The 23,922-nt window shown below is 44.1% G+C and overlaps 1 protein-coding gene across 1 annotated transcript in view; it reads right to left on the bottom strand.

The window, feature by feature from the left end:
* Positions 1–23,922, bottom strand: part of RPS6KA5 (ribosomal protein S6 kinase A5) — a 277,526-nt gene that overhangs the window by 233,085 nt on the left and 20,519 nt on the right. The window contains exons 2-3 of the mRNA XM_029597788.1: positions 10,057–10,128; positions 574–792 (exon numbers count right to left, since the gene is read on the bottom strand). Coding sequence (XP_029453648.1) covers positions 574–792; positions 10,057–10,128 — 291 coding nt within the window. The remainder of the gene's footprint in view (positions 1–573; positions 793–10,056; positions 10,129–23,922) is intronic.

Raw genomic sequence — 23,922 nt, forward strand, 5'->3', positions numbered from 1 at the left:
TGAAGGTGAAAATGGAGAGGCTGTATATGAGGAAGAGTGGGCCTTTGCTTGTGCGTGTGCATGTCAGAGATGCAAGGTTGCGGATTGTTTTTTTTATGTGAGAGGGAGACTTGTGTATGAAGTTGAGATAAACTTGTTTGCGTGTGTGTACTGGTGACAGACACTCATTTATGTTTTTGTGAAATAGAGAATGTTCTCTTGTGTGAGGGGTCGGGGCAGGAGCGTGACTGTGTGTGAAAGAAGAGGAGGTAGAATGCGTTTGATAAATGGAGTATGTGTGTTACATCCTTGCCAATTTCCATCCATGTGCATAACTTTCCATTGCTAATCCACTTATGCACGTTTTACGTTGTAGAGCCGAGGGAAAATACACATATATGAATATGAATGCCCACAGCTGACATGCATCTATGTTTCTGATGCTACAGAATATACATAGGGAATTTTCCTGGCAACAGATGGAAATTGGCATTAACACAACACACTCTCCAGCACCTCCTGCAAAAAATGTATAAAGTTACAGAACATAGCACGTCAGAAGAAACATTTATAGAAAGTTTGAACAAGACTTACCTAAAATAAGATGGAGTTTTGTATCTGTCTGGAAAGCATAATGCAAAGTAACCAAAAAAGGCGACTGTCTGATGTGTTCTAGCACTTGTCGTTCTGTCCTTGTGTGCTCTGCAGTCTTGGCTTTTTGAACTATAGTAGCTTTCTTCAACACCTTCATTGCATACAGCTTTCCAGCATCGTGGCCACTAATTTTCCTCACCAGAAACACTTTCCCATAGGCTGTGGAAAGAAGGCAAGAAGAAATGATGCGCATCTAATGCACAAGATAGAAGATGCACTTAGAAATGGCAGACTGACAGAGTGATGTACAGGGTGGCCCATGGAAAAGTAGCCTGCCTGCGTGGCACTGGTATTGGAGGCAAGCTACTTTTCCATGGGCCACCCTGTATTATGACTAAAACATCTGAAGTAGCATAGAACAGCAATTGTTACACAGAACACAAATATCTTGTTTTAGCAAGGACATTTCATATAAGCAATAAGCTACAACCGGAAAGTGGTAAAACAGATTTGACTGTATACATTGGGAGTATAAAACAAGGCTACACAATCTGTCTTATTCCGTATGATTTGTTATAAGTCAATCCAAAAAATTCAAAGTATAACCTTCATATACTGAGACCCTGACTTCTCTTTGTTTAAGAGCAAAATGGTCCTGGGGATAAGATAAGTGATTTTTATTTCCATATAAAAATATTTTTCTTAAAAAAAAAAAAATTGACAAAATGGGTATCTCTGTATGACTAATGATTATAATGTTGGGACGCAGTCTCCCCAATACCATTTTACACTCAAAACAAAGAGTGAAGTCAGCATCTCAGTGTATGAAGGTCATACTTTAAATCTTTGGATTGACTTATAACATATCGTAGGGAATAATAAGACAGCTAAACTTTGGAGCTCTGATCATTGTTATACAGTGAATTTGAAATTAGGTGAGTACCCAGACATATTCACCTTTTGGGTTTATCTTTTTGGATTGGGGGGATAAGAGGCACAAGGCAATGCCGAGTGCCTTACACTCACCCAAAAAGAGCAGTAAAATCTGCCCACACAAAAGTGAATTACTTTGCTTATAAGAGCAGCCCTTAAATAGATCGCTTGTAAGAGAATAGGGAGAGAAATCGCAAAAGACCAAGCAATAGCAACAGACCATAAAATAGTACTGACAAGTCAGGAACCTTGAACAAGGTTAAGGTTTCCTTTTTAAAGAAAAAAAAAAAAAAAAGAGTGATTCACAAACAGTTAAGTCCTCTCAAGGCATTATCCAAAGTTTCCTCATGGTTCAAAGCTCAAAATTACTGAAAGTGATTGTTGTTCCAACCCATCTCCTAGACTCCTGGGAAAAAATGTGAGTTATTTCACAAGACGTGATAAAAATAAAACAAACAATGCAGCCTTAATTATAGGCTGAGAGCTTGAAAGTAAAGTTAGAGATTTGTATTTCAAGCATAAAAAATATTTGCATTACAGAAAGTATTTAACATCTTTACTAGAGAATTAGGTAGATTTACAAGGGCTTCTGAGGAACACATTGTTCTTTATTTAAAAAAAAAAAAGAAGAAGTCCCTTTACCTATTTGGCACGGACACTGGAATTATGCTGTTTGACAAGAAAACAAGTTAGAGATTTCCGTACACATAATAGTTCGACACACTTTCTCCTCTACATTTTATTTTTATAGTAACCTGTTCCAACTGGGGCTAGGATGCCATAAGCCTTCTTTCGTAGCTATTTGGGGGTTTTCACTCATTGTTATTCCCTCTCCAGAACCTGGCACAAATGCTCTCAAGACAACCAGCAGATGTCACTTGAACGCTGGCCAAGTTAGCCGGACTGGGGTGAGGTACTGTGAACACCGACTATGCTGCACTAATATTTCCTGCTCATTCTCTCTCCTCTGCCCTTATCTTAAGATATTAGCAATGTGTGACCCGGCAGTTTCCGTCTGCTCCTTTATACTTTTAGCTCAATTGGAACAAGAATTAGGATCCGGCACCATGAATCTTCATTCACAACTAGCTGGGGATTTTGTGTCCTATTTGATCTCTTTTCTCAACTTATTTTAGTCCAGTCACTGCAGGGAAAGTCTTCAGCTGAGGGCCATGCAGCAGAGTTCCTTTGGGAACCCTGTAATTGTGGGCCCCAAATCTGAGTGCTAGGTGTCACCTCTGTAGTATCTCCAGCTCCAACCGATCTCAAGAAGACTTGAGCCAGGAACTGAACCCAGGTCCCTCTAAATGGCATGGCAGTATGCAATGCTAACCCTGAGCTGGCCCCAAGATATAGCAAATTTGATTGCTTGTAATGAGTGTGCTCCATAGACAGCAGGCAAAATAGCCACACAAGTGGGTGACATCATCCGATGGCGTCGATACCGAAAAACTCTCTCAGAACTCAGAAAATTCAAGATTTTCTGAGTATGTGCAAGTCTTCCCACATAGCCGCAGCCACGCAACTCTCCTTGGTCTTATAACGTTTTAAAAATTGTTTTGGCTTGTAGGGTAAACGCCAGTGACCCTAAACAGGATGTACATCATGAACTTGAGATCTATTGCTATGCACGAAGACTGAATAAAAGTGCAGGCCTAACACACACAATCATGGAGTCTGCAGCCATGTGATATTTTGGCAATTTTGTATGAGATTATGATTCATACAGAGGAGAAAAGACTGTTTGTTTCTCCATATCAGAGAGTTGTCATCACCTCCCAAATGAGAGGAGAACCTTGGACCAGAAATATAAGTTATTGTAAACCGCTTAGCCGGTCAGGTTACTGCCCAATTTGCAGTATATAAAATCTTACAAACAAACAAACAAAAAAATAAGTATATGGCCTTGGTAAAAACTTTGTATCCAGCCCGAGACCAGCTATGAAATGGGTATTGTTCTAGCATCTGTTTTGCTAATGAACTCTCCGAACTTCATTAGCCGTCAGGGAATATTCTTATGGATTGGGACTCATACATCATCATTTGCATCCCAATATCCTGTGTCTATAGTTGGTAGCAATATCGATTCCAGATCAACATTGGAGCCTATAGAGCTGAATATTCAATGAGGTTCAACTTGGAGAAAGAGGACTCTGAGTTACCCAGATAACTATGGACATTTTCTAAATGGACATTACCCGAAAGAGCCTTTGCTAAGGCTTTTATCCATGGATTCCCCAAAGCTCTGCCAAGAGAACTTTGTTAACAGAACTTCAATTGCTGCAGTGAACCCGCAAGCTAAGACTGGATGTCATACTCAATACAGTTGCTTCATAGCATAGAAGCAACTGTTTTGCTAATTGTTCCCTTGAAAGACTTTTGGCCAATTAGTAAATCTTATCCTGTTTCTGCCATCAAATTTCTTGGAAACATCCTTGAGACTTTTGGGTTCTGTCATCCATTTATAAGGGGCTTTGCTGGATTATCCATAGTGTCAAGACAGCGTCCTGATGCAGGAGTGAACCTTGACTTGTGCAGTACCTTGGAGGGTGAGAACACTGGCTTAATTACTTTTTAGTTAGGTTATTTAAATTGGCATTGTGTAAATTCCTAAGAGCAAAGCTGGGCTTAGAGGGAACACTTTCATTCACGCTTATCTTTTACTACATGGCCTTACGCTGTAAAACTGTAACAACTAAACCAAAAACAAAGCAAAGAAGTTATATTGTTTTAAACCTTGTCACTTATGTTGCTAATAAAATTAACTTACTACCTCACAAAAGTGTCCTTATCTGTGGCCTAATAATAATGAACTTGTATCATAAGGTTACTGGTTAAATCTGATAATCTACTGTAAGGTTATCCACACCAGATACTCCTACAGGCTATAAGTGAAAATGGGGCGGGAGGGGGTAGGGGCAAATGCATAGAAAGTCCATGAGTCCATAGAAATTGGAATAGCATCCATTGTTAGACTATTCCTTGCTGTTCTTCTTGAGCAGTGGGTGGAAACTTTGTTGTTCAATAGTGTCGCAGAGATCATCCTAAAGTTATAACATTTCTCGTGCTATATAGGGACTTAGCATGTCCACTATCTGGTTTTGATTTCCAGTAAGAAAGATAGCTGTCGCATACATCTTGGAAACTGCCCATTTCCCTATCTCACAGGTCTCTTGACGAAAGACTGAAAAAGCCTGTTCGTCCTGGTTTGCTGGATTACAGAAAATTGCTACTTGGTTGTCTATCTGAATTAATATTACTTTCTTTTTTAACGAAGGATTAAATACCTTTAAAGCAGTAAGTGTTTTCAGCTCTAAGGGTTCGATATAATAAAAGCAGTGTTAAAATTGGAATTAAATTTTAGCTTGGGTTTTATTTAATGCATTTGTTAAGTAAGTGGTCACTGCAGGATGCTAACATGCAAATAGACTAGGAATTAAAAAAAAAAAAAAAGTGTGCTAAACAGTTTTTGTTTTGTTTTTTTAACTCAGCCATTTTAAATACCATTACTCCAAAGCCCATGCAAAAAACTCACACAAAAAAAAAAAAAAGATGCCCAAACACGATTTAGGTTTCTTAGGTATCGGCACCATTAGGCATACAGGGGTAGATTTTCAAAGGGTTACACCTTTAAAACCTACCTCTGCGCACGCCGAGCCTATTTTGCATAGGCTCGGCGGCGCACGCAAGCTCCGGGACGTGCATATGTCCTGGGGCTTTGAAAAAGGGGCGGGCCAGGGGCGGTCCCAAGTCCTCCGGCACAGCGGCTGTGCTGGGGGTTGGTGTGCAGGCAGCCGGCCGGCAGGCGTAACTCCTACACTAAAGGTAGGGGGAGAAGGGAGGGGAAGGTGGGGGGGGGGGGGAGCGGAGGGAACGGGGAAAGCCATCTGGCCTCCCCTAGGGCTTGGCGCACGCAAGGTGCACAAGTGTGCACTGACCCCGGATTTTATAACATGCGTGCGGCAGCGCACGCATGTTATAAAATCGGGTGTACATTTGTGTGCGCCAGGTAGCACGCACAAATGTACCCCACGCGCGTAAGATTAAAAATCTGCACCACAGTGCGCTGAGCTGCGACCAAAGACATGCATCCAGCTGATTAAAAAAAAATAAAAAAAATCAGGTGTCCCACACCTATGCATCCCAATACCTAGGCGTCTAAAACTTACATGTCCCTAGGATAGGTACTGAAAAAAATATAAGCACACAGCAACGCTCAACTTGTGTGCCTAGGTAAGCGTGCGGCCACTAAAGGCGCTGCTTATCTTGGATGCACAAAATGAGGCTCGATTAAGCATCCAAAAACTGGATGCACAACCCGGACACACAGCTATATGCACACACTGAACCAACAAACCTGTAGAGAGCAGCCTATAGAAGGAAGGTGCGCAAAACGCTGTTGAGGCCTACCACACGGCACACAACGAAAAAGCCTCAGAGTGGAGCCTAACCTACAGATTAATCCAGTAAAGTGCGGCCGCGTTTACCCCGCTCCTAACCCGCTTTCTACTCACTTTCCGGCCGCGTTAGTCCTTCCTGCGATCCACAATCCCCTTTAACCTACTCTAACCGCGTCCTTAAATACCCGGGTAACCCCTTCCGCACGCGGCATGTATGTTAGATGTAAACGATCGAATTAGCTATTCCCTACCATCCAGTAACGTGCACCCCGACTATCGCTTTTTTACCCTGCCGTTTTGCCGCGCATTTAACCTGCTAACTTACCGCCTACCCTTACCCCTGTGTTAGAGGCAGGGGTAAGGGTAGGCGGCAAACTTTCCCCCAGCCCCGGCTCACCTGCCCTGGCCGCGTCAATGGAAGCTGGTCTCCGGGGCAGCCCCAGTCCTCTCCTCCCTCCTCCCAAAGCAATGAAAGCGGAAAAAAATCTAAAAAGCGAAAAAAAAAAAAAAGTAGCAATGAAGTGGACGGTCGGGATTGCCAGTCCTCTCTCCCCTCCTCCCGAAGCAAGGCTGCTTTACTTTACTTTACTGGATTGACCTGACATGCTTCGAAGCTTTCCAGTATTTTTTCTTCCCCTCCCTCCACTTTCTTCCAGCACTTTGCCTGTTTTCTTTTGGGAGACTCTCGTCTTCACCACTTCAATTCCCTGCTCCCCCCAGCAGCTAAGGCCTCCTCCCTCCTCACAGTCCCATGTGTAAAGCAACGACTAACTTTTTTTTTTCGCAGCCGCTCGAGATTGCCAGTCCTCTCTCCCCTCCTCCCGGAGCAAGGCGCGAAAAGCAGCCTTGCTTCAGGAGGAGGGGAGACAGGACTGGCAGTGTAAAGCAACGACTTACTTTTTCGCAGCCCTCCTCTAAAGACGGACATCAGCTCCCCTGCCTCCCGGAGGCGCAGATGGATGCCTGCACGGGCGAAAGCGGTCCCTGTGCGTGCAATTGGGCCGCTCAAGGCGTGACATCACGACGTTTGGTGTCACGGCATGTGACATCACGTCTTGAGCGGCCCAATTGCACGCACAGGGGCCGCTTTCGCCCGTGCAGGCATCCATCTGCGCCTCCGGGAGGCAGGGGAGCCGATGTCCGACTTCGGAGGAGGGCTGCGAAAAATTAAGTTGTTGCTTTACACTGCCAGGACCCGGAAGTGAAGTCAGCGGGAGGCGCTCCGCGGGACTATAAAGAACAGCGTCCTGCGGCGCGCAGCCGCCGGCGCACAGCCAAAGCCGCGTGCCTAAGAAAATAATATGGGTAGGAAACGAAAGTCTAAAAATTATACCTCATCACCTACCTCTTCATTGTCAAAGAGATTAGGACCAACGGACTCCCACATAGTTAGAGTGCGGGAGTCTACTGCAGGGGGAATAATGGAAGGGGCTCTTTATACAGGAGCCCCTTTGGCCCCCAAGTCCTTACAACATTCCTCTTTGAATCCTATTGTGGAAGGTTCTTTGGCTGGCACTATTAATATTATGTCCCAAGAGAATATAGTTCACAGACACGAGTAGAGAGCAGACAGTATTAAACAGTCCACGTATTTCCAGAGTAATATACAAATCTGTTGTTTAATTTAAACACATTCAAGCGGCTACTCCAAAAGTTCTGATATAATAGACCACACCACATCAGGTGTGGCTGGTAACTCTGGGAGAAATATACAAATAGGATTAAATAATATGGGAAGCGAGGCCATAGCTAGAAATATCATAGTTCCATGTCCATGTCCATGTCCAATGGTCCTTGTTTTTGATAGTATAGTAGAAGAAAATGTACCTGAACCTGAAAATGTTTCAATGTTGGATTTGTGGAGGTTGATGATGAGTTTAGATAAAAAGTTCTCGGGGACGGCTACTAAAGTTCAGACGTTTTCAGTAGAAACAAGGGAGAAATTAGTAGAATTAGATAATAGGACTGAAAAAATTGAATTGGCTATGGCAAAAATTTAACCCTATGGTTAAAAATATACAAGCAACCAATGTATCCTTCATAAAAGATAATTTAGTACTACATACTAGAATGGAATTAATAGAGAATGAAATGAGATCTCATAATTTGCATTTATTAAATTTTCCAAAATCTAGATTGTCAGAGAATGAATTGTTTAAGAAGTATGTAGTCGAAATTCTTTCCTATGAAATTCAGAGCATCCCAACTATTTCTAAAATGTATTATTTGCCTCAAAGGAAAACGACTCAGGCAGTTGAAGGGGGTGTAGAAACACTAGGGAGTCCAGGTGTATCAACTTTTCTTGAAGATTCATTGGATAATATAGCATCCCGAGCTACCTTGCTTGTTACCTTCCTATTAAAAAAAAGATAAGGATTTATTTTTTAATAAATATTTTCAAAATAAAAAATTTTGATTTCTGCGGGCAAAAGATTCAGATTTTCCCGGACGTATCTCATGTAACTCAAGCAAGGCGGAAACAATTTCTATCTTTAAAACAGGCAGCTCTGGATATAGGTGCTACTTACTTTTTTAAATTTCCATGTAAGCGTCAAATTACGTATGAAACAAATAAGTTTATTTTTCTTGACCCTTCACAACTACAGCATTTTATTAGGGATAAAACTCTGACTTCTCAGTAGGACAAGGAAGTAGGATGTGTTAAGTAAATTGACATGCACTCAAATCTTATCCTCCTTGCTCCCCTAGATGTGGGCTAGATCAGATGTATTTTTCTTTAAAGTATGGTGTATTTGCTTTGGAAATCTGTATTTATGGTTATATCATTTGATGTAAATGTTATAATTTGAAAAATTATAAATAATAATAAAAAAAAAAGTGTCAAGAGCCTTAGGGACCCTCTTGTCCAACTCCTCCTCAAAGATTGCAGAGGTCAAAACTGGAGGGGCTGCAGTAGGAAAGGATAAGTCCTCCGAAATAACCAGAGGAGATGAACTGATGGCTCTTGTACTACTGAGCTTTAGTCTTTCTGGGAGGCTAAGCTCACCTCCGGATCCAACTGTTTAGGAGGGTGGATGGCAGCCACCGCTATCTCCCTACTTTCAGTCTCTAGTACCAGAAGAAAGCCACATCTGTGCTTCAATGGCTCCACCTAATGCTCAGCATTGTTGCTCTTCAATCCCAAACTCAATGCTAAGAAACTCTTCTCAGGCCCTGAATGACTGGGAAAGTTTCCTCATCCTGTGTTTCTTCCTGGATCCTTACTCCAAGGAAAACTGATGCTCTCTCAATGTCGAAGCATCACCAGTTGGTGATGCAGCCACTGATCCTTTAATACCAATGCCTTCAGTAGGAACACAGGAAAGTCAGGCTGTGATGTCCTTTCAAAAGATGTCCAACAGATAGTCTTAATTGCTCAACTACCCTGGTAGATATCTCTTTACAGAAGTCATAAGTCGGGACATCCTAATCCATGCTTAAGCAACAAGGTAAAGATCCATAAAAGACAACTTGTAATTGCAGTGTAGCCATCTCTTGAAACCACTAGTTCTTCAGAAAACTGCAGCAAAATTAAAGTCAAACTTTTTAACAGAAAATCAGGCCAATTGACACCATTTAATCAGAGCCTCATAGAGTAACAAATAAGAATGAGAAATGTTAAACTTGAAGAAACTTGCAGAATTTTTATAAATTTTATTGATGTTCTCTGTCCTATATTGTCACTGCTTTTTTATTTATGTTATACTGTTACCCACCCCGAACTATGGATGGTACAGGTTCAAATAATTTTAAATAAGAAAACTAAAGGTCAATAGTATATTGAAAAGAAAAAATCTGACTAAGTGCCAACCCCCACTTTCTCCCCTCCCCCCAAAAAACTAAGAAGCTATTACCTAAGAGAGAAAAAAATGGGTCAACTAAGATGGCCCCAATAAGATGTTGTTACTCATGACAGAATATCAGACATGTGCCACAAACAAAACGTCTGAGGAGGACCCATGCAAAAGTGGCTAAACAGCAAGTCCCACACATGGCTAGAAAACATTTCTAGGCTTTTCCTTAGCTTTTTGAGAAATATCTTGTGTGTCAGTGCAGTCAATGATGTCATCCAGTTGTTGTATGACTCACTTATCTTGCTTGCCCTTTTAAGAAAACTGGAAAAAAAAAAAAAAAACCAAACAAATCTTACCTCCTGTTCCAAGAACTTTCAAAAGTTCAAAGTTTTCAATTCCCACCTTCTCCGCATGTCCAGTTAAATTAGCTAAAAAGGACAAAAATCATGTTAAAATTAGCAATTATTTCAACATTCCAACTTAACAGAAATATAGTCTCAACCAAAGCTAAAAAGCAACAACTCCAAGGTCTGATATTTGCATTCTCAATTAGGCATCTATTCTGTATTCCGCTTTAAGTTACCCCCCGTCCTTTGTTCATTATTTTGGAATAAATGTGTTCACTAATTTGGCAGAGCTGTATATACTTAACTCTCCTGCAATGATCACCAGAATTAATTATGAATGTCAAATGAATCTCTGCCTCAGAATGATTGATGTAACCCAAAAAGTCTCCTGAACCCCATATGCTTCATGATGCTTCTTTGTTTCTTCGCTACTGCAAATTTTAAAGAGGTAGGTTTTTCAACAATTTGGCATAACTGTCTACTCCCAGGGGCCTTCTGCACAACTGAGTGTGAGTGTGTGAGTGTTTTTTTAAATTTCTACGAGACCGTCACATCTATCTTGAAAGCTTTAAAAAGACAGCAGCATATGGCTCCAAAATTGGTTTAAGCTCTTATCAACTAGCTCCTAAAGATGTGCTTTTTGTGAAACTACCGCCATTGTCAGGCTTTGGGCTCTACACTAATTTTGTTTGGGACGCTTGGAGATTTGATTTCCTTTTTTATTTGCTTAAAAAAAATACCACGAGCACGTGGCATTCTGAGTCTATAGGGTGAATGAGTGATAAGACCAGATAGCCTGTTTAACATAGGGCACATAGACTTGCTGACACCCTAAGCTCTTTATTCTTTGCATATACTAAGAAACTCCTGCAGAACCTTATATTTATTGTGATTATTTATCCCATTCTTCTCTTTGCTTGTTACCTCTTATGGGAAATTTTCGGCTGTTTGCTTTTGTTGTGCCCAAAGGCTGTGCTATCATCGGGCACAGCCCCCACAAGAGCAAAGAACATGTGATCATATAAGCCCCAGAATCTCCCCAGCAAAAGGGAATCCAGGTCACTAGCTGTCATAGGAGGGATCCTTTGGCGTTCTCCCGCCTCACAGAGGAGGTAAAAAGGGTTCCAGGGGTGCTGTTCCGCCATGCTGAGGAATGGCCGCATGATTTGAGAGCTCCACTTCTCCCACCATGAACTTGCCCTTTTATACTGTGACTAAGCTTCTCTTTTAGGCTGCATACCTGGAGATTTTTGCGACTATATCCGGATGGCGACTAGGAAAAAAGCAACGGACCTCAAGCAATTTGCCTATAGCAAATTACCGGCGGACATCGCAGCCGGAGACGAGGCACTGCTCGCTACTAGGCTGGAAGCCCAAAACGAGCAAGTTATGGAGGACGCAACACCAGCTTCACCAACTCCATCTGAACTTCAACCTGATCTCGCTGACTTTCCATTGAGATCTGAACTCGGAGATGAAGGACGACCTTGCCTCCCTCAGACATAGGGTGGACGATACGGACTCTAGGGTCAAGGTCCATGCGGCGACTCTGCTCGCTTTGTGGGGGCAACAGAAAACTACGACAACGGAGATGGAAACCACTAGTGGACAAAATTGAGGACCTTGAAAACCAGTCCAGAAAGTCTAATCTCCACATTCGGGGGGGGGGGGGGGGGGGGAATCCCTAAATCACCGGATTTTTAGGACTGCACTGTGGTAGCCACTGAACTTTCTCAGTTTATACTGAATATTAAATGAGACCCCACTGACAGCACAGCTTTGGAGGAGCCGGTCATTAACATTGAGAGAGCGCACAGAGCTTTAGGGCCTTGCAGAGGCAACAAACCCTGGGATATTGTAATCAACTTACACAGTTTCCACCAAAAAGGAAAAATCTTCTCTGCTGCTAGAAAAAAGCAGCGTTGGACCTGGAAGGGGGAAGAAGTATCCATATTCAGCGACATCGCACCTAGCACGTTGAGAAAGCGTTATGATCTTCGCGGAGTGACCGGGGCTTTAAGAGCTGCCAACATCAAATATAGATGGCTGTTCCCTTTTGCCTTATTCTTTCAGGTCAAAGGGGTGGCCTATTGAGTAAAATCGGTGGGCAGTGCTGTGGAGGCCTTTAAACAAGCGGGTCTAGCTATTCCATTCGATGTACCATCTTTAACTACGGAGTCTCTACTGACGCTGGACCCCACACCAAGATGGCGTCGTGCTGGACAAGGAAGAAAACGCCTCCACAGATTGACTCCGCTGTGACTACCCAACTCTCTGACCAAGGGTGAAAGTAAGACTGCATTACAATAGATGATCCACATATAGGATTGCTCACTCTTCAGTAAAGGGTGCAAATTCAGTTTGGGACTCACTTTCTAAATTGGGGCAGCCCATTGCTGACTTATTAATCCATAAGACAGAGTTTGAAGTTATAAGTTTATTCTGTTCTGGCAGTTTCACGGTTCTAGCTGGGATTTATTTCATTACATGGGGTGGGAGGGGGTCGGGGCCTTCAGTGGCTTTTCTCATACGAGGATGGGCCCGCCGCGGGAAGGTTCGCATTGGGGATGGGCAAACATACTAGGGATTGGGGGGGGGATTTTTGGGAGGTTTCCTATCTTCTCAGACTGGAATGTAAGGAGGGAATAGGTGTTGAGGTGACCACCTTAGGCAAAGTACTTTTCCCTTTGCTTAATCTTTTCTGCTTTTACCAGCCAGCTCCAACTCGCATTAGTTTCTGTACAGTATGGTGTTTCATGTTGTATCACTGAATGTCAAGGGGCTTAATACACCAAGGAAGAGATTTTTGCTAAACAAAGAACTTTTAGCCCAGGCGGCAAAGATCGCATTCATACAGGAAACACATCTCCGTCAACATCATGAGCACCTGCTACAGTTCGGTTCTTGCCCTCAAATTCCTAGCAGTCAGCAGGAAGCAGGCAAAATATGTCGGGGTTGGTATTCTCTCTGGCTCCTTCATTCATGATTTAGGACTGCAAGTAGTGGACCCGGGTGGGAGATATATACTAGTGAAAGTGCGCACTCAAGGGGAAATTTTCACATTTATATCTTTGTACGCCCCTAATCAAGATCAATCCCATTTTTTTTCTCAATTAGACTCTTTACTACATCAACATGCTGAGGGATATATTATTTTAGGAGGGGATTTTAATCTGACGCTTAAGCTGGAGTTAGACAATACCAGCAAGCACTCTTCACACCCCCCGCCCGGAAGGCCTTGTTATCTCTTATGCAGACTTGGGATTTAGTAGATGTATGCCGTCATCGTTCACCCACTACCCGTTCTTATTCTTTTTATCCTTCATCGCATGGGACTTATTCCCGTATTGATTTTTTTTGATCACCAAGCTTCTCCTCCCTAAAGTTAAAGCAGCAGAACTGGGGCCGATTACCTGGTCCAACCATGCCCCCTTTAGTCTTACACTGAACACTCCGACACTTAGTAGGGGCTCTCGAACTTGGAAACTTAATGAATCACTTCTTAAAGATTCTGACTTTGTTTCTTCAACCGAGAAACATTTGGAGGAATATTTTGACCATAACTCTCCGGACAACATGTCCCCTGGGGTTGTCTGGGAATGCTCAAAGGCGGTGGTGAGGGGTCTTCATCTTGCAGGCAGTGGCTTGCAAGCAAAAGAGGGATCACGCTAGAGAAGCGTTAATGACCACAATCCACCAGCTATCCAAACAGCACATGTGCTTACCAATATCGACAACTACAGCTGGCTAGGGCCGATCTTGCCAGATTAGACAACTCTCAATTGACTAAATCTAAGGAGTATGCCAAACAGGCACATTTCAAAGGTGGGAACAAAGCTGGTCGATATTTGGCCCGGCAACTTCAAAAACGTATAGCGCAGAGCCTGATAACTAAGATTAAACTCACGGAAGGGAATATCCACACAGATGTTGCAACTATTCAAGCATCCTTTACAGAGTTTTATGCGACCCTATATAGTACTGATTCTTCGATAGCGGAGAATGATATTATTGCGTACTGCAATCTGTGCATTTACCTTCCCTGACCCCGGACCAACAACAGTTTTTGGATGCCCCTATTACTACAACGGAAGTCCTGGTGGCTATTAAGTCCCTCAAACCTGGGAAAGCCCCAGGCCTGGATGGCCTTTCCAGTGCCTATTACAAGAAATTCTCCGCTATGTTAGCACAGCCTTTGGCTGACTTTAACAGTCTATGTAGTGGGGACTCCATGCCAGTTCAATCTAACATCGCGGGTATCACGGTTATAGCAAAACCGAGGAGGGATCCCACCCTATGCGTATTGTATAGACCCATCTCCCTTATAAATCTTGATCTTAAGCTACTAGCTTGAATATTAGCATTACGATTAAATAGATACCTCCCACAATTGGTCCACATAGACCAAGTTGGGTTCATACCACAATGCATGACTGCTGATAATGTGCGGAAAATCTTGGATATAATATGGTGGGTGCAACAAAACCAAATACCCTCAAGTCCTGCTTGCTATAGATACCGAAAAGGCTTTTGACCTTGTTCACTGGTCATTTTTATTTATGACACTGGGGTGGATGGGCTTTGGCCACTTTTTCATGATGTGGCTGCAGAAATTATATGAAACTCCTCAGGCGAAAGTGAAGATCAACGGGGAATACGGGAGAAACTTTTATTATTGGTAGGGGAACACGCCAGGGCTGCCCCTTGTCACCATTATTATTTGCCCTCTTTTTGGAGCCTTTTGCTCATCGGGTCCGCAATAATGCCACGATAGAGGGGGTAATCCTTGACTCACATCAGTTCAAACTCTCGATGTTTGCAGATGATATTCTGCTCACCCTGACATCCCCGACCACTACGCTAGCGGCTGTAGAAGCCGAGCTTACAGCTTTTAGTTTAGTATCAGGTTTTAAGGTAAACCTCCAAAAATCAGAAATTCTTAATATCAATTTATCCATCGAGGAGGTGCACTCTATTAACCAGAGTTTTCCATTTCGCTGGGCAAAATCTTCCATCAAATATTTGGGCATCAATATTGGAGCGAAGCTGGGGGATTTGTTCAACTTAAATTATAATCCATTAGTGAAAACCATTGATAAGATCTATCCCGATGGCACAGAGGACTGTACTCGTGGCTGGGAAGGATTGCCATAATTTAAATGTCCATCTTACCAAAAGTTTTATACTTATTTTGTTGCAATCCCGGGTCGGCCCCGGGATCGGCACCCAGCCGGTCGCAGCTCCGGTACCAGCCCACGTCCCCCGGGCCTCCAGGGACCTCCGCCACCGCAGCCCCGACATCGGCCTACCTCATCTGGGCCTGCAGGCCCCTCTGCCGTCGCATTTCCACCCCGCCGGAGCAGCCGGCATCCCTCGGCGGCTGGCCGCGCGCGTCTCAGCCTCTGATTTAAAGGGGCCAGCGCGGGAAACTCTGATTCCTCCTCCGACTGACGTCAGACGCTGCAGGGCTACTTAAGCCCTGCAGTTACAGGATCCATTGCCTTGCAACGAGGTTCCCAGGTATTCCTGACTCCAGTTGCTGCGTTCTTGTATCGTCTTGGCTTCTTCTTGGCTTCTGACCTCGGACTGGCTTACGGTGATTCTCTGGCTTCTGACCCCGGACTGGCTTACGGTGATTCTCTGGCTTCTGACCCCGGACTGGCTTACGGTGATCCCTTGGTTCCTGACTCTGGACTGGCAAGCAACGATTCTCTGGTACACGACTCTGGACTGGCGAACGACGACCCTCCGGCACTCGATCTTGGACCCCGTCTGACTCGGCCCCCGCGGGCCCTCCTAAGTCCCAGTGGCCGGGCCCCTACGGGCTCCTCCTGGGGGGGCTCCGGCTTCCAGGGTGAATCTCCTAAGTCCCAGCGGCCGAACTCCTACGAGCTCCTCTCGGGGGAGGATCGGCTTCCAGGGCGAAGATCTGCTCACCTCTGCGCCAGTTCCACCGTCTCCTTCTTCCTCACCAAAGCCCTTGGTCGCATAGGGCTTCCTTGGTTCTTCCTTCGGCCATCCACGACTCCGTCCTTGCCGCCTCCCGGTCGGGACCACTGCTGCCACCTCGCTCAGCAGTTCATCCTTTGGTTCCGATCGGCCCAAAGGTCCACGAAACCAACATATTTGCCATGCTACCCATAGCTATTACGGCCGCTATACTCAAACGCTGGCAGAAAAAGATTTTTTATTTTATCTGGAGTCGCCCACCAAGGGTAGCCCGAAGCGTGCTTACACAGCCAAAAACAGCGGGTGGACTTGGAGTGCCCAATTTAACCTAGTACTATGTAGCTTCCCAACTTCGGGCAGTGCTTGATTTAGGACGACGCTCCACTATAAAACAATGGATGCTTTTAGAACAGGCAATCGCGGGAGAGATGCCTCTAAAAGATCTGCCCTGGCAACCTGAGTTAACCTGGATACCGCTGCATGCTGTTCCTTGGGCGCTGCACACTACTCTATTGGTATGGCGGCAATGGAAGGGACACTTGGTGGAACATTCTATATATTTTTACCAGTCTGCATTATTTTCTTAACAATATCTTCCCCGCACCTAACTCTCACCTGTTCAACCCTATGAAAGTGGCTGGGGTCTTTACAATGGGTCAGTTAATGAAGTTGGGCAGGGTGATGACAAAGAAGCAATTGGAACAGACTTATTCCATGCAGCCTCTTAATTTCCTGGCCTTCTCGCAAGTGCATAGTTTTGTTTCCTCTTTGCAACATATCCATAAGTTGAGGAAAGGGTGTTCTTTATTTGAAAATTACTTTTTACATAGTGACTCATTGAAAGGCTGCATTTCCAAAATTTACAATATCCTGTTAACTTCATCTGATAAGACCCCTCTCTCATATATCTTGAGCTGGGAAAGGGACATGGGGCTTGTCCTAGAATCGGACTGGGCGCGGCTTTGATTGCTGGTACTTGTTCTATTTCTACCCGCCTCCAAGAGCAGTATTATAAAATAATATACCGCTGGTATCTAACACCAGAGCGGCTGCATAAATTCTACCCACACCTATCACAGGTGTGTTGGCGGCAATGTGGGGAAACAGGTTCCTTTCTACACATATGATGGCACTGCAATAAATTACTCTCATTTTGGACACGAATATTTGAATGGTTGGGAGAACTCTAACTTGCCATGCCCTTTAAATATGGCCACAGCATTAATCAATCTCTTACTTCCGGGTCTTACCAAGAACCAGCAGAAGCTTAGTATACAAGTATTCACTACGGCCAGACCAGTGATGGTTACCCACTGGAAAGAGGTATGCTCGCTGACATTTCCCCAAGTGCTTGATGACATGCAGTATCTTTACCATCTATCCTCTTTAACTGCAGCTAGGAACAACTGCACCTCCTCCTTTGAGGCGATTTGGTCACCCTTTGTTCAATATATCTCGTAGAGCATGTTGAGTGTCTGTAGCTTTATGCTCTTATTATGCTACAGATCTGGTTATAACACACTTCTTGGCACGCCCACAGCTGTAACTACCACAAGACAGTATTTTATCCACATGCCACCTCCAGCCTCAGCTAGAGGCAATTTGGCCTGTCTGTCTCTAGTTTTTCTTCCTTTTCTCTTAGCCTGTCATGTCACCTCATGATCCCTTGATCTTCCATTCTTTCTTTTTGTCTCACATTCCTTTTGAATGTGAGAGACAAAACAAGTCAATATTCCGGGTCAGCGTCTGCATTACTGCCTATAGCCATGCTGCAACATGATTCATAGCCCATGCTACAGCAGACAGCAACTCTGATTCCACTGGCGCCCATGATTCTGCACCACGACAGCACCAATGATGCTTGTCATCCATTGTCACTCGTGCTGATTCCATTGGCACTCAGTATCCTATGGTGGCTGATGCCGCATGGTGCTTAGTGACACCCATGCCCAAGGGCACCACTCTGTGGTATCTAGCACTGCAGGATGCTCAACAGCACTCTATGGTGGCTCATGCCAGTGGCAACAGGGAATAGAATAGTTACCATCATGGAATGGAGTGGGCATTGGGGAATGGAACTAATGCCTCCATGGAATGACAAGGAATGGGTGCTCTGTTTCAATGGTGTCCAACAGCATCAATGGCACCAGATGGTGCCCTGTATTTTTGTGCTCCATGTCATTTGATGACGTGGCCCAGTGTCATCTCTCACTGGTGTTCTGGTACTTGGGATGTGCATAGGCCTCCGATGTTGGGACATGGCAACAGCAGTGAATCAGCAGTGCTGATTGCCCATGCTCAGGTTCTCCCAATTCTCCTTGGAGACTGCCCTACCAGTGTATGCTGACAGTGTTCACACACACACACACACACACACGCGCGCGCGCGCGATATGTGGTGGGGTGATCCTGGATCCTTTGTTGTCTGGGTCTCTGTTGATGCCCAGCTGTTGGATTGAATTTCAGGAAGCTTCTGCCTGGATGAGAACTCGGGCAAGTCCCTGGGCCAGAGGCCTAGCCTGATCACACAGGGCCCCTGCAAGCTGCAGATCCCATGAGGCACAGAAAGAGGCAAAACAATGACAGGCAAAGGGAAAGAATAAAACTCATAAGCTGCCAGGCAGCAACATTTAATAATGTGAAACAAACTTCAATCAGGTGATGGTGGACACTAAGCTTGCATGCCATGCGGTCAGAAGAAAAGTATTAAAAACAAGAAAACTCTCAAAAAGTCCCTAAAGACAGATGAGGGAAATTCTGCAGGGTCCTGCTCGAAAAGACAGTGCAGCTCGAGAACAGAGCAAAGAACCATAACTTACTGGCTCTGCAGAAAATACAATTCAAAATAATACAATATTCCAATTTTCATGAATAGTAAACCCCTACATCCTGCCCCCACCCCCCCTTCCCAGACCGTCATTATGTGTAGCTCAAAAGGAATGTGAGAGACAAAAAGAAAGAATGGAAGATCAAGGGATCATGAGGTGACATGACAGGCTAAGAGTTGTGAAGCCCTGGCTGGAGCTGCACATGCTCAGTAAAGCATACTCAGAATTTCTATTTGAGATCAAAGTTCTGTGCCGGGTGCCATCGAATGACATCATCCATATGTGACGGCTGCCGTCTGAGAAAGAAAGAGGCCTGCAGGCCAATACATTTTTCAGTGAGAGAGGTAGGGTATATATCCAAGCAGTAGTGCAGATAAAAAGACTGAGGGGCTCATGAGGCAGTGCATGGTGTGGCAACTCCTGCACATGCTAAGTAGTTAAAAAAAAAAAAAAAAAAAGCCCACACTTTACTGCACTAAAGAGATGGGACTGTTCCAGCACCATCGGATGATGTCAACCACGTCATGACTAAATCAGCCCATGTAAGGAGGAAGGCTCACCAATTTCAATTCTCTCTCTGAATGTTATACCTGTATGCAAGTATTGGCACTTCCAGTCAAACTGTATGTTTCAATGAATCTCTAAGCAAACAGAAGCTGGCACAAAATTAAACATGACACCTTTCTACAATTTTTAATGCAAAATCTACTATCTGCTGATTTTAACAAACTGAAAATAATAAAACTATGAATATGGCATGTGCAAAAGTTGACATCCTTCAGTTGATTCATAAAAAAAAAAAAAGAAAAGTAAAGTTAATAAGGCCCAAAACGTTGATTGACTCAGTCAGGTGACGACAATTCCATTGCTAAATGAATACTCTGACCCTTATAACTTCTCAAGTTGTACTTGCTGTTCTGTCTACTTTCAACAACTGAGTTCTTCTAAGAAGCTGTCTAAGCATTTAAATATGAAGTTACTGTAATTCAGTTTTACAAAGCAAGGGAAGGCGATAAAAAAAAAAAAAATCTCAATACTTCAAGCTAGCAATTTCAGCCAGAGGCATTACTAGGTAACAAACTGTCCCCTTCCTGCCCCCTGAGATTTTGATAACTAATCAATTCAATCATGATCAACAGCTTCTTCCCCCCACGTCCATCCCAAACAATCCTGTAAAAAACAATTGGACTTCATACTTTTAAATATTACATTTTAAATTCTCTCTACATTTCCATGCAGCTGTCATCAGGGAGTCATTTATGACCTGTGACATGGAAACCACCCAGTTAGTTTGATCCCAGAGGGGGGTCCCATGGCTCTCTCACACTTTCACCTCTTCCCAAATTATCCACATTGAGACAGGAAATCCTTGCTCATAAAGCAGGAAGTACCACTGCAAATATTTTACACCACCGCCATAAAGTGATGGCCATGTATGCCAGTGGAACTTCTCTAACAAAAACTCCTGGCCAATTTCAGCCATCTACTAAAACTACCACTTAAATTATTCAATAGCATCAAATAAAATAAACCTTCAAACAGGAGTCCCTCAGGGATCGGCACTATCAGCCACCCTATTCAACATATACTTACTGCCATTATGTCACCTACTAGCAGGTCTAAGCATCACACATTACATTTATGCTGATGATATTCAGCTAATCTTACCCATTGATGACACACAATTGAAAAGACACGCAACAAAGCTAACATGTATCTGGATATCAAACAATTACTGAACCAGATGGAATTAGTGATTAACGTAGAGAAAACAGAATTCCTATTACTGGAACGCAAAAATATTGAATTCATCCAAAACCCTATCATACTCAAAAACAACCATACAATGAAACTCTCAGAAAAAGTGAGAAACCTCGGAGTAATAATTGACACCGAACTTAACCTAAAACAACACATATCGCTAAAAGTACGTGAAGGATACGCCAAACTCATGACCCTTAGAAGACTAAAACCCCTACTTACAAACAATTTCCGATCAGTGTTACAGGCTCTAATTTTCGCTAGCACTGACTACTGTAACTCCCTCCGTTGTGTGTGGTAATCCAAGTAGATTAGACCACTCCAAATAATGCAGAACACGGCTGCCAGAATTCTGACTGGTAAAAATAAAAGAGACCACATCACCGAAACCCTAATAGAATTGCACTGGTTACCCATCGAGCAAAGAACACATTACAAAACCCTATGTACCATACATAAATTAATACATGACGAAAAAGCCGAATGGCTGAATACAGCCCTTCGCCTACACGTCCCTAACAGGAACCTAAGATCAGCAAATAAAGCCTTACTGACCATCCCCTCAGTTAAAACAGCTAAACTAACCCAAGTAAGGGAAAGAGCGCTTTCCTTAGCAGGTCCTATGCTATGGAATGCCATGCCTGTCGAGATCCGCTTACAAACAGACATCAAAACCTTCAGAAAACACTTGAAAACATGGTTATTTAAACAAGCCTACAACATTGAGAAAGGCGAGTAGTATACAGGGATAAAGAGAAAAAACAAGAAACGATCTGCAGAACACTCTTGCACACTACCCCAACCTACACGGGTAGATATTCCACTTTTATTTTAAATATGTTTGCTCACAATTTAAAATATGAGACAATAAAGAATGAACATGATAGAACATGATAACACTTACAATTATGAGTAATTATAAACAAACTATGTTACCGTATATTCGTGGCATTTGTTTAGTAATAGAGTTATCTGTTTTACAATATTAATATTGGTGCCTTCCTGTAAACCATTATGATGGTACTTAACTTAATGACAGTATAGAAAAGTTTTAAAATAAATAAATAAACAATAAAGTTGTTCTCTATGGAAGTGATGTCTGGGGTCTATACAGGATAGGGCAGAATCCCAATACAAACCCTGCACCTCAGCTCTACAACACCCTGTGATCATAGGAGCTCCCTCAACAAAGAATACAGAGCAGAACTAGGACACTTCCCCTTACCACTCAACTCAGAAGAGCAAGTTTGCTTACCGTAAACAGCAGATGAATTAGCCATGCTGTCTGGGACATCCTCCAGGTGCTAGGTGGCGGAGCTCTCTTAGAACACTGAATCTTTTCCGTGTAGTGCGCCTACGTGGATCTTCCCGCGCTGCCCCGGACTCCCTCAGTCGGTATCAAAGCAAGAGGAAATGGAACAATAACTGTCCGGTGAGGCGGGAGGGGTCAGAATGGCTAATTCAACTGCTACCTATGGAAAACACCGTTTATGGTAAGCAAACTTGCTCTTTTCCCGTAGATAAGCAGCATGAATTAGCCATGCTATCTGGGAGTCCCCAGCTGATGTGTTGAGCGTAAAAATCTCTGATCATGTCCTGATGAGGTGAGGTAATGCGCTCAAGACAGTAGAGAAGATAGGCGGACAGTTCTTATCCGTTGACTTCGCAGCTTTCAAGAAGTGCCCGATCTGAGAATCGTTTTGCCCATGTCTGCGTCAGCTGCAATCTGCCTATCTAAGCAGTAGTGTGCTGTGAATGTGTGCAGCGAAGACCAGGTAGCAGCTTTGCAAATGTCCTGAATAGGCACCTCATGAAGGTGAACTATTGAAGCTGCCACAGCATGGACTTGGTGAGCCTTAGGGGAGGCAGACAAGGCTTCCGAACGCTTCTGATAGCAGAACTGTATGCAGTTTGAGATCCAGGACGAAAGGGTTCTCTTAGAAACTGGAAGTCCTGGGGCATTAGAGTTAAATGAAACAAAAAGCTGGGAGGCTCTGCGCTCAGACAGAGTGTGATGTTTATAGTAAGCGAGTGCCCGCTTACAATCTAGTGTGTGTAGTTTACGTTCGCCCTCATTGCTATATGGCTTTGGGTAAAAGGTTGGAAGGGCAATGGATTGGTTGAGGTGGAAAACTGAAACCACTTTAGGAAGGAAGGCGGGATGCGTATGCAGCGTAACTTTGTCGTGATAAAACTCCAAGTAGAGTGAGTAGTGAACCAGGGACTGCAACTCACTAACTCGTCTCGTGGAGGTGAGTGCGACCAGAAAGAGTACTTTCCAGGAAAGGAACCTGGTATGGAGCAAGGTTCCAGCGGTTCAAAGGGTGGTAGCATTAATTGTTCCAGCACCACATTTAAATCAGAGGCAAATGTAATATCTGGCATGGCCGATCACCAACAAGATTTTGCCACACTGGCAAAATTTGAACCCCGCTGGCTGCGATATCGCTGAGAAAAATGTACAGAGGGAGTCAGGGGCAGTGCGGGAAGAGCCACGCAGGCGCACTACACTGAAAAGATTCAGTGTTCTAAGAGAGCTCCGCCACCTAGCACCTGGAGGACGTCCCAGACAGCATGGCTAATTCATGCTGCTTATCTACGGGAAAAAAATAATATTCAAATTCTGGAGTCACCTCACTGTCAGGCCGATACAGTAAGGAGCGGTAGGAAGAGCTGCGTTAGTGCCGGGCGCACCCGCGGTTGCCGCACGCACAGTCCGGCTCACCTACCGCTCGATACTGTATGTAAATTGCTTACAAATGCAAGCTGCGTCCAAGAAGCATCCGTGAAGCTTTAGGCCCGCGCAACCCATTTTACTGTATAGAGCGCTATACAGTATCCTGGGTGCTCTGGCCTAACGCTTCACAGACATGCTGGTATCTGTCATTTCAAATGACATTTGAAATGACAGGTACCAGGACGTGGACGGTTCTCCTACGCTCGGGATTGCCAGTCCTCTCTCCCCTCCTCCCGAAGCAAGGTTGCTTTACGCAGCCTTGCTTCGGGAGGGGAGAGAGGACTGGCAAAGCGGCCCAATTGCAAGCACAGGGGCCGCTTTCGCCCATGCAGGCATCCATCTTCGCCGGCAGCTGGAGGTAGGGGAGCCGCAGTCCATCTCCGCCGATGTCAGTCTCCGGAGGGGGGCTGCAAGAAGAGTAAGTCGCTTCATTGCTTTACACTGCCAGTCCTCTCTCCCCTCCTCCCGAAGCAAGGCTGCTTTACGCGCCTTGCTTCGGGAGGAGGGGAGAGAGGACTGGCAATCCCGAGCGTAGGAGAACCGTCCACTTCGTTGCTACTTTTTTTTTTTTTCGCTTTTTCCCGCTTTCGTTGCTTCGGGA

Source organism: Rhinatrema bivittatum, chromosome 4 (assembly GCF_901001135.1).
Source record: "Rhinatrema bivittatum chromosome 4, aRhiBiv1.1, whole genome shotgun sequence".
NCBI classification, from domain to species: Eukaryota; Metazoa; Chordata; class Amphibia; order Gymnophiona; family Rhinatrematidae; genus Rhinatrema; species Rhinatrema bivittatum.